The sequence below is a fragment of the Eulemur rufifrons genome, chromosome 7 (assembly GCF_041146395.1).
Source record: "Eulemur rufifrons isolate Redbay chromosome 7, OSU_ERuf_1, whole genome shotgun sequence".
Classification (NCBI taxonomy): Eukaryota; Metazoa; Chordata; class Mammalia; order Primates; family Lemuridae; genus Eulemur; species Eulemur rufifrons.
The window spans coordinates 181980502-181997326 of record NC_090989.1 but is presented as its reverse complement, the minus strand read 5'-3'; the positions used below and the strand labels follow the sequence as shown (position 1 = coordinate 181997326).

At 36.6% G+C, this 16825-nt stretch overlaps 1 protein-coding gene across 1 annotated transcript in view; it reads right to left on the bottom strand.

Moving 5' to 3' along the window:
* CNTN4 (contactin 4) overlaps window positions 1-16825 on the bottom strand; it is a 155419-nt gene that overhangs the window by 24428 nt on the left and 114166 nt on the right. Inside the window, exon 6 of the mRNA XM_069473830.1 lies at window positions 4786-4961. Within this exon, the coding sequence (XP_069329931.1) occupies window positions 4786-4961 (176 nt within the window). The remainder of the gene's footprint in view (window positions 1-4785; window positions 4962-16825) is intronic.

Below are 16825 nucleotides of genomic sequence, written 5' to 3'. Positions count from 1 at the left end.
ATCATTATCACATGAAGGACACTGTGACTAATGGATTTATTTTACACTGGCTGATGAAAACATTAGTGATGCAATCCATGGCCTATTAAAAATATGTGAGCCTGTCTGAGAGATAAGAACACCAACATTTTCACTACACACCTTTGACAAGACCTCAGGTGTCTGGCTTCTCTGGGTCTCTGGAGCAGTTTGCCACCCATGTTGGAAGCATTTAAACTTATGTAAGGTGGCTCTTGATTTAGTCTCGTGGGTTTCTTCAGACATGCCTTCAGCCTACAGCCTTCACTGGCATTCTAACACTTTAGAACTCTATATTTGGAAAAAGGAAGGAAGCCCACATTTGGAGGCATCTGCATTTTACTGCACAACCCTGTCTTGTAGCCAGCATTTCGATTGCTCCCAGGTTTGCATTAAAGGATTATGAGGATCAGACTCTCCAAGGAAATCCTGCATCACCTACTATGGAACAGTGCTAATTTGTTTTCCAAATGCCAAATGCATGTTTGATGAGCAGATGAATAGGACTAATCACATCCCGGCATGGATGTCTCTGTGCCCCAGAAATATTTCTACACTGTTTGCCAGTACTTTTAATAAGTATGAGGAGATGCTTCCACAGGCTATCACAAAGGTAGCACTTTAACTGAAGAACACTGCTACACCTTGGAGTTTGGTTTCATAGCCCTGTTAGTCAAAAGCTTGGAGAACAGCTGCTTCAGCAAGAGACCACCCTACGGGCCAGATTTGGGAAGCTACACTGCATTCTCAACCCCTCATGGATGACAAGATAATTTAGGGTATATTGGTCCACACTCATTTTCCCATTCCAAACTATAGACCCTTGTGTTGCTATTTCCCCAGTGACAATAACAATGGATGGTGCTTCATGGTATTGAGTATTGAGTACATGACTGGCACTTCCCACGTGCTTTACTTATATTAACTCACTGAATACTCACACGTTTTATGGTGCAGGTACTCTTGCTATCCTTATTTTATAGATGAGGAAACTCTAGCACAAAGAGGTTGGGTGACTTGCCTAAAGCCACTTAGCTAGTAAATGGCAGGGCCAGGATTTGAACCCATGCAGTCAGCTCCAGTCCCTGTTCTTAATGATAATGCTATTAATATGCTACCATCCAGAAAGGCTTTATCCTCATTCAAAACTAATGTGTACTTATTTTCCTTCCTTTGTTTAAGCAAAACACATCACACTCAGATTTACTGAGGACAATGGAAGAGATGGAGCTACCAATTAAGAAGAGGTTTAGAAGAGAGGCAAAAGCATATTATGAAGGAAGAGCTACAGTTTTGGTACTTAGTTGTTTGTCTTAGGCAGATCCCTGTTGTGTGATTTCATCTGTCTTTTAATCTCTCTGAAAGACCTTTGTGCTAGGTTATGAGAATCAAATGAGATTTTATGTGTATGTGAAATCCTTGTGAAAACTGTGAAGCACAGAGTAAATCTAAACTGGTGTCATTGATGGTCATGATCAATTTTCTTTGTGAAACAATCATGTCAAAGACACTAAATCAATTTAGGAAAAGTTGTGATTTTTTTTTTTAACCCAGAAGCCCTTTTATTTATAACACTTGGGTTCTCATCCAGATTCTTCTGTTTACTGATCAAGTCCTATAATTGCTCAGTAAAATGGGAAAATAATTGCTAACCTATTTCATAGGGTTTCTGTGAGGATTAAATAGCTGGTACACTTATCCACTGGTATACACAAGGGATTGGTTCCAGGACCCCAAGTGTACCAAAATGTGTGCGTACCCAAGTCCCACAGTAAGCCCTGCAGAACTCATGTATATGAAAAGTCAGCTGTCTGTATTTGCAGGCTTAGCATCCCACAAATACTATATTTTCAATCACGTTTAGTTGAAAAAAATATGCATATAAGTGGGCCTGTGCAGCTCAAACTCATCTAAAGGTCAACTGTATATAAGGAAGCACTTGATAACATGATTAGGCACTTTGAAAATATAAGAGATTATGATCATTATTATTGTGATTTTTATTATTACTTATTTATCTAAGACACTTCACATATTGGGACTTTGAGTATAGACTCAAATAAAAAATATGCCTCACAAGAGAATGTGTGCAGGGAAGGTGAGAAACCACATTGTTTTTAAGATGGGAAGCCAAATTCGCTTTAAGGCAATGCCTACACTATCTCAATAATTCATTTTATTCACCAAAGGCTTGAATGTCAAAGAAATTTATAGCCTGGATATTTCACAGCACAACAACCTATTAACAGAAATATGTGATTTTGTGAATTAGAACATATTTTAGTTATTTACAAATTCTGAACAGACTTGTATTTTTAAAGTAAAACTGAAACAAAGAAAAAAATAAGTCAGGCCTGAGGTAAGAGTCTCACACAAGGAGACCACAATAACTTTCTCTTTCCCTTTGAGGTCATCCAGACCAAACTGTTAACTAAGATCTATATTTTTTTATGTTCCTAACAAAAAGAACACAATGGCTTCAGCTTATTTTCCCACACAGTAGTTTGTTCTGTTTCTGAAAGAGCACTCCGGGGTATGAGAGGACAATGAAATAATAACTTTTCTAAAACCTCAGTAGGCTGACTCCACCAAGCATCATTTCCTCCATGCTGACCCAGGAAGTAGAAATTGAAATGGGCTTGACTTCAGAATAGTGTGTAAGTCTGAACTCCACAAATATTAATGATCCTCGTGGCTCATATGCTTAGATTTCACAAGCTGTAGTGCTGTCCTTAATTTGCACTTATTTTTTTCTTTTTTTCTGTTTTCTTTTTATTTTATTTGTTTTTTTGAGACAGAGTCTCACTGTGTCGCCCAGGCTAGAGTGCAGTGGCATCATCATAGCTCACTGGAGCCTCAAATTCCTGGGCTCTAGCAATCCTCCTGCCTCAGCCCCCCTGAGTAGCTGGGAATCCAGGCATGTGCCACCACGCTCAGCTAATTTTTTAATTTTTTTGTAGAGATGGGATCTTGCTATGTTTCTCAGGCTGGTCTGGAACTCCCGGCCTCAAGTGATCCTTCCACCTTGGCCTTCCAAAGTGCTGGGGATTAAAGGTGTGAGCCACTGTGCCCAGTCTCACATATTTCTTAGCCCTAGTTGATTGGTGTTAGCACTGGTTTCGCAGAGAAAACACATTTTCTATACGGAAGGTGAATGAGAGCAACCCTACAGATAGGTCTCTATAAAAGGTGGTCATCAGTGCTAGAGTCCAGTAGGGTGTCTTCAAATGTGCTACAGCCCTGGCATTAGTCCAGCATAAAGGCCATATGTGTCTGGCAAGACACCCATTTTGACAGTCAGGCATCAGTTTGGATTGGCTGGTGCCCATGCCATTCTGGGAGATTGTGTTTTTAATATTTCAGCTGCCCAAGAAATTGGTTTTAGTATGAAAACAAATATTCTACTTAATTTATGAAGAATTTTCTCAATTTATGCTTTCCTGTTATTACAGTCAATGTTACCCTTCTTTCAATTAATACAACCCTTAAAGTTGATCAAGTACTTCTCTTGTCATAGGCATTGAGCTATGTACTTTCCTAGACCTCGAAGTATTTAATATCCTCAATGTCCTTGTGAAGTATTTATAGTTAATATTTCTTTCACTTAGCCAAAGCTATTAAGCTGAACCATATGAAAGAGGTTCAGAATGGTTACTATTGGCAATTTCATCCCATCTTTCTCAACCAGGGTTCCAAGAGAGAATCCCCAAGGAACCGAGCCATCCACTGATGTAATGAATTAACTTCTCTCCTCTGCATCTAAAGTGGTATCAGTTAGATACCATCCTTGGTGGGAACTGAGAAAATAGTCATTCAAATAATTTTTGATGTTCTATGACTCAATTGAGAAGCCTTGTTTGAGAAATGCAGCACAAATGTAATGAACAGGACTTGTACTATAGTGGAGTGGAAAATATGCCCCCAATGTATCATATGGATGACTTGGTAAGCTTTAGAGCATTTATTCTCCACATAAGAGGGGTGGACAAATCAGATTCTTATGGAAGCACAGAGAGTAGGGAGGGCTTTTCAAATCATAGGTCCATTTTTATATTCTGTCTTTTGGCTGGACCCCTCCATGAGAGTGGCAGCTGGAGAGAATCTTTATTATCAACGGGAATGTAGGGCTGTGTTAGAGCAGAAAAAAATTTTTTTGAGGACTATTGTGATAGATACAAATCATTTCATGATTTAACCTCTTTTTGTTATGTATTCAATGATAATACATATTTTTATGGCAAGTAAGGCATTTTGAAAATTCAACCATTTGAATTTGAATTATTATACCTGGAGATAATAAATAATCCAATCAGACTTTCAGATTTACGAAAGCCCTAAGTTCACAAAGAGGAGTCTTCTACAAGACCAAAGGAGTTTAATTAGCAGCCTAAAAACATATAAGGAAATTATTCTTAAGCGCTTTTCTTAATCAGGTTCTATGGCATACACTACGGTATGGGGCACAGAGCCTGGGATTTGAGGTTTACAGCTGAGTTCTGCAATTTAGTAGCTATGAGACCAAGGCAAGTCATACAACTCTGTGAGCCTCAGTTTCCTAATTCATTAACAGGAATGAATAACTAACCTATAGGACTGTTGTACAGACAAGAGAGTAGTCCTGCCAAATACACAAGATACTTGAACAAAACTATAAAATAGTAACTTTTATGTATTTTTTTCAAGTTAGTCTAAACAAGTTAGTTTGAGTCAGTTTCAAGTTCAGTAACATACTGTGTTTCCGGTGGATAGTTTGATTTTAATACTTACCCCTCCGACTCTTTCAAAGTGGTCCCCGTCTTTGTCAAAGTCTATCAGCTGTCCATTAAATGACCACGTGAACACGATGTCCAGGGAGTGATCGTGCGTTACCTGGCATGGCAGAACGATACTTTCTCCAACAGTAACATCCATGCTGGAAGGGGGCACCATCACCCTTGTTGGATCTGGAGAGTTAAAACAAAACAAACACCAGCAACGGCAAAGCCTGTGAGCTCATGTGGAAATAAAATGTGGAATCCAAGAGCAGGATGAAGTACTAAGTAATTTTGCTTTATTTTTTCTTAGGCTGTGACTGGCACCAGCAAACCTCAGTCATCTGGGAGGCTCAGATTCAGGTCAGGAGGTCATTTTTAATATGAAAAGATGAAAACACTCATTATGTGAAACTTCTCGGAGCAAGAGAACTCAGCTGGGGAACGCAAGGGTTAGATCTCCGAAGATGCTCATGGAAGGGCTTTCTGGCAGCCTCCTCTGAATGACCTCTTTGAAAAGGTTTTCATATCTCTCCACTTTCACTAGAAAGCTACATTTCTGCTGAGTGCAACCAGGAAAATCCATGTTGATTTGAAGTCTGTCAGGCTTTTTTTTTTTTCCTATGATAACAGCGATAAATATTTTAGTACAGGAAATTTAGAAAATTCAGGAAAATTAAAAGAAGGGACAGAACAAAAACCAACCCCCCCTCAAAAAAAAACCCCTACCCAGATAAAACATTTATTTTCCTTTTGGTATAATTTCCCCCAGTCTTTTTGGTTCATGGTTTTTCAGTTGTTGCATTTTACATCGTTTTAAACATGTGACACATACAGTATTCCTTTTGTCCTTACATAATATTAAGATCACAGAGGTAGTTTATACCTATATCAACATATTTTTATAATCTGCATAATGTAGTATTGAGTTTGTAGTTTTAACCATTTGAAACTAGCAGACATTTTAGCAAATTTTATTAGAAATATAATGTAATTATAAATAATGCTGTAATGAACATCACTGACAAAATGATATATGTATGATACTTCTTCAAAATAAGGGCTACCAATTAGTTTTTAAATTCACCCTTTATATTATAGTTCTCACTGGACATAGCATGAGCTTGCTTAGCTGAGGCAGTTTATAAACTCCAAAACTACATTCACACACTTATAGTCCCTTAATTTTTTTTTTTTTTTTTGAGATGGGGTCTCACTCTGTTGCCCAGGCAAGAGTGCGGTGGCGCCATCATAGCTCACTGCAGCCTTGAACTCCTGGGCTCAAGTGATCCTCCTGCCTCAGCCTCCCAAGTAGCTGGGACTATAAGCACACACCACAGTGCTTATTTTTTTTTTTTTTTTTAATTTTTTGTAGAGACAGGGTCTCACTATGTTGTCAAGACTGATGTTGAACTCCTGGGCTCAAGCAATCCTTCTGCCTTGGCCTTCCAAAGTGCTGGGATTATAGGCATGAGGCACCCCACCCAGCCTGTAGTACCTTAATTTTCACTGCAATATGATTTCATAAATGGTGTCAGAGAGTACAATGGTGAGAAGCAGTTTGAATTCAATACAAAGGCCATAAATGTGTTTAAAGAATAAAATTCTGAATTCAGCCATATTCCAAAAATATCTATGTACTAAAACTAAACCAAACCAATCAAACGATTACACAAAAGACACATTGGTTAATTCTCTTCCATAGTCACAGGATTGTGTTTCAGGCTGTGAGGTATACAAATATTTATTAAGTGAACCCCTTGGATTAAAATCTCAACTGGGAATTTTGAAATTATATCTCATAGGAGAACTTTGATGGGTCTTCCTTCCCTAAAACCCATACTAAAATTTCCTTTTTAAAGGGAATATTTAAAACATTTTTTTACCCTTTTATCCAAATATGAAAAGAAAACATCTCAGGTTGTTAGAAAAGGGAAATCTCTGTCCTGAATAGATTATAACCTATCAGTGGGATATACTTTTGCTGTTTTCTGAAAATAGGAAGAGATCATGATAAGTGGATTAATGTGCTTTTAGTCACTGCTGGATGAGTCACGTCCATGAAATGAAAAGTGAACAACAGGTACTGCCAGCTGAGAGGCAATGGGATGGAAAATCCCTTATTTTAAAACCCGAGCTTTTGCAAGACACATAATAAAAATCTGCTCTATTGATTCAATAAACCTCAGCAATAGATACAGAATAAGATTTTGTTTTTAAATGAGGAAAGGAGGTAAGAGCAAATATTATTCTAAACAAAATTTTAGGAATAACCTCATTTTGATTTAATATGTCATTTGACATTTTTGAATTTAAATTTTCCTCACCTATAAAATGAAAACTGAAACAAGTAATCCCAGGCTAAAATTATGTACCACTGTGGTTTTTATTTGACAAAGATGTTGCCTAATTCTTCTTTAAATAGCACTGATTTTGCAATTTAAATTTTCATTGTAATACATTCTTTTGTTGATATATCCATCAAGCATGTATTGTGTGTTACATGGGTAACAGATACAATGGAGGCTGAGAGAATAATAATATTCATAATAACTGAGCCCCTTAGCACTAAGTGTCTTGCATGGATTATTTCATTTATTCCTAATAAACAGTTACTATTATCATCCCTATTTAACAGATGAGGAGACTGATGTCTCAGAGTGGTTAAGAAACTGTCTCTTGTGCTATTCTACTTCTTGTTTTGCTGAAAACATGCTCTTCATACACAAATCATTGAGAGAACAAGTCTAATGGTGTAATACAGAAATTTGCACTTTTGATTATGAGTAGTCAACTGAAGATGTTTAAATGCTGAAGGAATTCAAAGAATTTCTGCCATGGGGTGCAGATGGTTGCGGACAGCTTCACTGCATGAGTAATGAAGTTACTGCCTTAGACAGGTAACAAGTAGTGATGATTTTATGCCTAAAATGCTGGCTCTAGCTCTAAGCTTACACATCAAACTTATGAGTGTAGAGTCAAATGCCCAGGCTCCAGTCCCCAAAAACATCTTGTCTCCCTATCTCCTGACAACTTCTGGGCAAGCAGCAAGGAGTTGGCACATACCCCCAAAGCCTAAGCCATTTGAAATTCTGGCTTACAGTTTTGAATGACATTTGTTTCCTAAAGAAATGTTCATCCCTTTATGCACATGTAAGGATCTGGGATAGAATTTTTATTATTGGTAAACTCAGCTGCCTGTTAACCAAGGACCAGAGGAGTTCCCTAAATAAAGGCTTAGTTGGTACAGTTGCTGTGCTGAATGCTGCTAATTCATTAACTTAGCACTTGTCGCCGATTCATGTTCTGAGCCCTGAAGTAGCAAGAATCAATGCAAAGTAAGTCATGCACTGTACACACACCAGAGAGGTCTCCTTGGGACTAGAGAAGATTAAACTAAAGAGGTTCAAAATCTCATTAGCTACTTTGTTTTCTCAAAGTGTGTGTTTGTTCAGCATTCCTGTTTTCTGTGTTGTGAATTCTGATGCTTTTTACTTGATTAATTTCCTTAAATTTGAATACAAACACTGTACACAAATAAACAGATGGCTTCTTGCAAAACAAACTGTCTCCCCTTCTTTGGTTTTAATTCATCAGAATCAGGAAGAACTTATATTTATGACTTTTATTCTGAAGAGTAGCTTCAGCTATTGTTCTGTGCATAGAACTCTCAAAGGCAATTAGAACTCAAGATGTGAATTGATGGCTGAATTTGGATGTAATTAAATAGCAACAATAAATAGGACCAACAACACACCTAAACGTCACTACTTGTGGTTGGTTCATGCAGCAGAGAATCATAAGTCTAGAACTCCAGAAAACTGACTTAAAAATACATATTTACCATGTGTTTAATCCTCCTAGAGTATAAAAATAATTCTTTTACTTTCTATAGTCTTTTCCATAATGTACAGATGACAGAAGATAAACTAAGTGCTTTGTTATAAAGATTGTAACAACCATGAAGTTGTTAATAACCACTCAGTTAATAATCATATCAACAATTAGATATATAAATTACAACACTTATTTAAGCCACATGATATTCCAACTTTCACTGTTGGTAAAAAGAGTTTCTGATTTAAAGCTCTTATTATTTGTAAAAAACAAGTGCTTTTGGGTCCATAGAATTCTGTTTTGATGTTGCTCTCCTATACCATACCAATGCTTTATTTTAGTTTGTAATTTTTTTCACCTTTCATTCACAGTGCCAAGATATTTACTTGTTGCCTATCAGGAAAATATTTAATGTATATTTTAGTCATCTTCATTCATGGAAGGAGACACATCCCTTCTGTTAGAAAATTTCTTGACTATAAATGGTTTTGATGGTAACTTTCAGTAGTGTTGTGTTTTCTTTCTTAAAAAAATAATTTTTATAGGAAGAATTTAAAAAATCGAAATTCTTCAAAGGCCTAGAGCTAGTCAAAGAGTTGATGGCAAGCTCACCTCAAATGACAAAAGAAGACTGGACAGAGAACTATTTTTAATGATAGTTAAATGCTACAGCAAAGAATGCTAATTAATAATTCTGGAGGTAGCATCTCGAGGGGTGAATTTTGGCACTTATATCTTTTCAATAAAGATAAACTCCTTGCCAGATAAATTGTACTTATCAATTCTGCATAAAATATACTTCTAAAACGGATACTGTCTAAATATTAGGTGAGAATCAAGATTCACAGTGATTTCAAGTAGGACCAACCTTTTCATCTAGGATGAGATTTAATAGGGATAAAGGCAAAAAGATACACTAAAAAAAAATCAACTACACAGGTTCACACTGGGGGATTTGCAGTTCACATTAATAAAACTTGAACATTTCAGTCTCCAAGGGGTCCATGTAGCTGCCCAAGAAAGAGAATGCAATCTTAGGTTGCATTAGGAACATGTGGTGTTCCCGTTTAGAGAGGTAATAATTTGGTTTTATTTTTCATTAGTCAGACCACAGCTTACTAGGAACATGGTTTGGATACATTGACAGATTAATACACCTGAGTTAGTGAAGGATATAATAAATCTGTAACAGCTAAATAACTGAAAGCATTTGGCATGAGAAAGAGAAATTAAGAGAGACGTGCCAGTGGTTTCCAAATATGTGAAGGGTCTGTCTCTATTTCTGTGCCAATACCATGCTGTTTTGGTTACTGTAGCCTTGCAGTACAGTTTGAAGTCTGGTAATGTAATGCTTCCAGATTTGTTCTTTTTGCTTAAGGTTGCTTTGGCTATTCAGGCTCTTTTCTGGTTCCAAACGAAGTGTAGAATTATTTTTTCTAGATCTGTGAAATATGGCATTGGTATTTTGATGGTGATTGCATTGAATCTGTAAATCACTTTGCATTGTATGGACATTTTAACAATGTTGATTCTACCAATCTATGAGCATGATATATTTTTCCATTTGTTTGTGTTTTCTGTGATTTTTTTTCTCATAATTTTGTGGTCTTCTTTGTAGAGATCTTCACTTCCTTGGCTATGTGTATGCCTGGGTATTTTATTTTCTTTGTAACTACTGTGAATGGTATTGAGTTTTCAATTTGACCCTCAGCTTGGCTGTTATTGGGGTATAGAAATGCTACTGATTTGTGTACATTGATTTTGTACCCTGAGACTTTGCTGAATTTATTTATCAATTCCAGGAGTCTCTTGGTGGAGTCTTTGGGGTTTTCTAGATGTAAGATCATAGCATCAGCAAAAAGTGACAGTTTGACCTCCTTTTTCCTGATTTAGATACCATTTATTTCCTTCTCTTTCCTGATTGCTCTGTCTAGGACTTCCAGCACTATGTTGAATAGAAGTGGTGAAAGTGGACACACTTGTCTTGTACCAGTTCTCAGTGGGAGTGCTTTCAACTTTTCTCCATTTAGTATGATGTTGGCTGTGGGTTTGTCATATATGGCTTTTATAATTTTGAGATATAACGTGTTCCTTCTATGCCTAGTTTGTTGGGGGTTTTTAACATGAAAGGGTGCTGGATTTTGTCAAATGCTTTTTCTACATCTATTAAGATGATGATATATGGTCTTTGTTTTTGCTTCTGTTTATGTGGTGAATCACATTTATAGATTTATATACATTGAATCATCCTTGCATCCCTGGGATGAAGCCCACTTGGTCATGCTGGATTATTTTCTTGGTCTACTGTTGAATCCAGTTTGCTAGTATTTTATTGAGGATTTTTATATCTACATTCATAAGGCTGTAGTTTTCTTTTTTTATTTTGTACTTTCCTGGCTTTGGTATCAAGGTGATACTGGCTTCATAGAATGAGCTGGGAAGGATTCCCTCCTTCATTATGGAATAATTTCTGCTGTATGGGTACCAGCTTTTATTTGTAGGTCTGGTAAAATTCAGTTGTGAATCTATCTGATCTAGGGTTTTGTTTTGTTTTTTTTTTGAAGATTTTTTTTTTATTACTGCTTCAATCTTGTTGCTCATTACTGGTCTGTTCAGGTGTTCTATTTCGTCCTGATTGAGTCATGGAAGGTTGTGTGTTTCCAGGAATTTCTCAATTTTCTCTACATTACAGAGTTTGTGCATAGATATTTTCATACTATTCACAGATGATATTTGGTATTTCTGTTGTATCAGTTGTAATATTTCCTTTTTCATTTCTGATTGATTGAGCTTATTTGGGTCTTTTCTATTCCTGGTTAATCTAACAAGATGTCTATCAATTTTGTTTATTTTTTCAAAGAACCAACTTTTTGTTTCATTGATCATTTGCATTGTTTTATGTTTTCAATTTTGTTTAGTTCTGTTCTGACTTTAGTTATTTCTTTTCTTCTGCTGACTTTGGGTTTGGTCTGCTCTTGTTAAAATGCCCACACTACCAAAAGTGATTTACAGATTCAGTGCAATCCCAATCAAAATACCAATGTCATATTTCACAGATCTAGAAAAAATAATTCTACACTTTGTTTGGAAAATGAAAAGCGTCCAAATAGCCAAAGCAATCTTAAGCAAAAAGAACAAATAGGAAGGCATCAATTTACCAGACTTCAAACTATACCACAAGGCTACAGTACCCAAAACAGCATGGTATTGGCACAAAAATAGAGACCTAGACCAATGGAACAGAACAGAGAACCCAGATATAAAACTATCCACATATAGCCAAGTGATCTTTGACAAAGCAGACACCAATATACTTTGGGGAAAAGAAGCTTTATTCAATAAATGGTGCTGGAAAAATTGCATAGCCATATTCCAAAGAATGAAACAGGATCCATATCTCTCAACACTCACAAAAATTAATTCAAGATGGATAAAAGACTCAAATGTAAGGCACAAAACTGTAAGAATTCTACAAGAGAAATGTAGTAAAAACTCTTCTATAATAGATACTGGCTTAGGCAAAGAATTTATGAAGAAGACATCACTGGCAATCACAGCAACAACAAAAATAAATAAATGGGACCTGATTAAACTAAAATGCTTCTGTACAGCTAAGGAAATAATCAACAGAACAAATAGACAACCTACAGAATGAGAGAAAATATTTGGCAAGCTATACATCCAAGAAAGGGCTAACAACCAGAATCTACAAAGAACTTAAGCAAATCAGCAAGAAAAAAAACAAACAACCCCATTAAAAAATGGGTAAAAGACACAAACAGAAGCTTTTCAAAACAAGATAGACAAATGGCCAATAAACATATGAAAAAAATGCTCAACATCACTGATCATCAGGAAAATGCAAATTAAAACCACAACGAGATATCACCTTACCCCAGTTAGAATGGCTTTTGTTAAAAAGTCAAAAAACAAACAAAAAAAAAAAATAGATGCTGCTGTGGAAGCAGAGAGAAAGGAATGCTTATACACTGTTGGTGGAACTGCAAATTAGTACAACTTCTGTAGAAAACAGTATAGAGATTCCTCAAAGACTTAAAAATAGATGTACCATTTGATCCAGCAATCCCAGTACTTGGTATTTACCCCAAGGAAAAGAAGTCATTTTATTAAAAACAACCTGCACTGGGATGTTTGTTACAGCACAATTCACAATTGCAAATGTGGAAATAACCCAAGTGCTCATCAATTCATGAATGGATTAACAAAATGTGGTATATGTATACCATGGAGTACTACTAAGCCATAAAAAGGATGAATTAATGCTTTTTGCAACAATTTGGATGGAACTGGAGACCATTATCCTAAGTGAAGTATCTAAAGAATGGAAAAACAAACACCACATATAGTTGCTATTAAATTGGAACTAACTGATGAGCACACATGTGCACAGAGAGAAGAAAAATTCAGTGGAAATCAAGCAGTGGGGAGGAAGAGGGGAGGATGGGTGAAAACTTACCTAATGGGTACAATGAACACTATCTGGGTGATGGGCACTCTTATAACCCTGACTCAAGCATTACAAAAACTATCCATGTAAGGCCGGGCGCGGTGGCTCACGCCTGTAATCCTAGCACTCTGGGAGGCCGAGGCGGGTGGAACGCTCAAGGTCAGGAGTTCGAGACCAGCCTGAGCAAGAGCGAGACCCCGTCTCTACCAAAAATAGAAAGAAATTATATGGACAACTAAAAATATATATATATATATATATATAGAAAAATTAGCCGGGCATGGTGGTGCATGCCTGTAGTCCCAGCTACTCGGGAGGCTGAGGCAGGAGGATCGCTTGAGCCCAGGAGTTTGAGGTTGCTGTGAGCTAGGCTGACGCCACGGCACTCACTCTAGCCTGGGCAACAAAGTGAGACTCTGTCTCAAAAAAAAAAACAAAAACTATCCATGTAACCAAAAATATTTATATCCCTGCAATATTTTCAAATAAATAAATAAATAAAATAAAAAACAATAAGCAAAAAAGATATGAAATCTAGTAGAATTTTTTTGTTTGCCTAATTCCCTGGCAAGGAGCCAGGAGCCTAGATCCAGGCCCTGAATTTAAGTATAAACTTTAACTGCCAAAATATTCTAAGGAACTAAAATATATTAAGTGTATCATCATCCAGATAATATCAGACATCTACATAATTGGTTTGTTTCTAAATATCTACTTTGGTTATAATTGTTACTCTTTTGGAAATCATTTAGAGATTTGATTTATTTTAGACATATTTACTTTTCACTAAGATTTGTTTTCTATTGAGTAGCTATGCTCATGAATTGAGAATTTTTAAAATTTTAAAACAAGCATACGTTATTTTTCTCAATAGCATCCTTATTTATCTTCTCTTTTTGTTAACACAATTAAAATGTGACTTTTTTATATGAAGAAGGGAAGAGGAACCAATTGGAAAAAGAACAATAATTTCATCTTGGCAAAAGACAAGTAAATCTTCCCTTTTTGATGGCGGAAATAACACAGCAATGGCATAGGGCACCTTCGTGAGCTAAGGGTTTTAATTGATTCATGCTGAAAAGCACTGCCACGTAGTATTGTGACCTGGTTCTCTAAACGAGTTGTGTTACTTGACAAACGACATCAGAAGAAAACACAAGGCAAATTCTGACCCCAGTTCGACTGAGCACAAACTGGAGCCTTCTGTAAAGCAATTTACAAATCGCCCCTGAGCAGAATGCTTACCGATCTATTTTCAAGGACTGGGGAAAAAACAGAAAGCAGAGCTGTTTAATAAGCTTGACTGCCACAAATGGAAACTGCTATGCACAAGCCAATTGAGGGTGGCCAAGTATAGGTACTTGGGAGACAAGCAGCCAAAGGATAATCAAAGTTATTAGATTTGCCTTGTCAAAATGTGCAGCATAAAGCACCTATTTAATTATGATGACTGTTCTAATGACACCCAAACGCTCTTGATTGCCTCCCAAGTTTCTAACTTGGTTACAACTATTAATAAGGAGTTTTTGTTTGTTGGTTTTTAATAACCAAGGTATAATTTGTCTGAAATCATTTATGGTCAACTTGTTTGCTCTCATTTTTACATGCCACCAGGCAAAGCAAACTTCCTGGAATTAAATTTGTGCCGTATTCTAGTAGCAGGGTTTCTCATCTAGGACGTCTTTCTAAACGTAAAGAATTTTCTGTAGGTGCCTAAGCTTCCTTTATGAATAAGAATACTCCCCAAGCAAAACAGCGAGTAATAAAAGAGGTGGGAAGGGAGTCATATGTTAGACTTACCCTCTCACATTTTCTTTTTGAAGCTTTCTTTATGATTTAAAAGAAATGACAATATAAAAGGACTATTGGAAAAGACTGTTCTCATTGGCAAATTAAATAAATTCTATCTTCAAGTCAAGGTATAATTAAAATCATTCTATGGCATGTCTTTGACTGTGATGGAAGATAAAAAAGAATCACAAATGGGAACCACAGATATCTTTTACCCATGGAGAAACATTTTCATCAAATAATAAATAGAATGTTTTCTGTTTGAGAAGCAGAGATTATAAGCCTATTTCTTACAGCTACTACACATGAGTAACTCTCCCTTATGAGTCACTGAGCAAAAGGGTCCCAAAGAAATCCCATTAGTGTCAGTGAAATAAAGTAAATTCCATCACAGACAATGCATAAGAATGGCATAATGAGGTCTGCTGATTAAAGAAATGTATTATTGCATCTGCTGGGCATTTGGCTGTATCGACTGATACAAAGTAAGTGAGTATTTACTTAAACTACAAAAAAAAAAAAAAGAAAGAAAATGAAATGTATACTTTGAGGCAAGGACAATGAATTCCAAAGACAATGCCTTCCATTGTCATTACATGCAAAGTAACAACCTAGTGCCACGTCATGCACAATTTGCAACGTGGGGAAGGATTAATCTTCCGGACAGTAGATGGTGCTGAAACCTCAGCAGAAGGAGAAAGCGTCCCTCCTTTCTGTTTAACCTGCTCCTGTCAGCAATTTTCTACATGTTTTCAGGTTCCTCGGTTTAAGAATTTTCTAAAGCAGCACTTCTTTGTTTGCTTATAGATTTGAGAAGAGGGCACCAAGGAGCATATGTGGCTTAAAACAGAGAGTATTAATATCTTGGTGGACATTATTAGCTACCCTCTCTCTTCATTTGATGTATTAGTTAGGATTGATTTATAAAGCTTTCTGCAAAACAAAATCAAACACTGCCCCCTCCGCTGCCCCCTCCCCTCCAATCGACTAGCTTATTTGGGGGCTTGTCTGTAATTCCAAGTGAACTTTTTCCTGAAACCCTTTGGAATGGGCAGCTATTAATAGCTCCTAGGTCCCCTGCAATTGCTGAAACGCCCCCTTTGTGTGCATGCTAGGTAAGATATGAGTTTGGCTGACTAAAAGATTCTTCTTCCTGTTGCATTGCATGCTTCAGAGTGGGATCTGTACACACATTCTATGAAATTTAAGGGAAGGAGAATGAAAATTAGAAGAATCCTGAACTAATGAGGAAAAAGAGGCAAATCGTTGGAAAACACACTCTTGTAAGGAAGAACTACTCTCTGGGGCAGGTTTGCAGGTCACTGCACATTTAGTCCAATCTTTCACACCAGAGATAGGAAAACTTTTCTTTCTATTGAAAAGTTGCTGACCCAAAGAGAGAGAGAGAGAGGGGAAAAAAAAATCAATGGAGGGTCAGAGAAGTATAAAGCAACTTAATTCAGTTTATTTTCAGAGAGATGTTTACAACTTTTCATGTCAACATACAGGGGACATAAAAATCTAAAGATACATCAAATAATTTACAACTTAGATCTAATCTATGTAAAGGATAATGAAGGTGAGGGAGAATGGGAAAGCCAGGAGACAGGGAAAGGAGATGAAAATACAGAAAAACAGAGCAAGAAAGACACAGGCAAAGGGTAGCAGAGTCCTCTACCTCACAAACACCAAAGATGTCACATGCTGAATAAAGGACACTCACATCAAGGGGAATGCACATAGCCAGAAAATAATTTTTAAAAAGTGAAAAGACAGTCTTTTGTGGAACAACATTCCATCCTTTGGGTTTTAAAATAGAGGATGTTAAAATAGAACACCTTTGTTGGGAAAGCTGCATCTTTGTAAATATAGTTATTTACAGATAAACTGTATCTTGCTACTTCCATCTAAGAGGTGCCTGGAATTTAAGTTAGAGTTCTGATGTGCCCCAAAGTTCCAA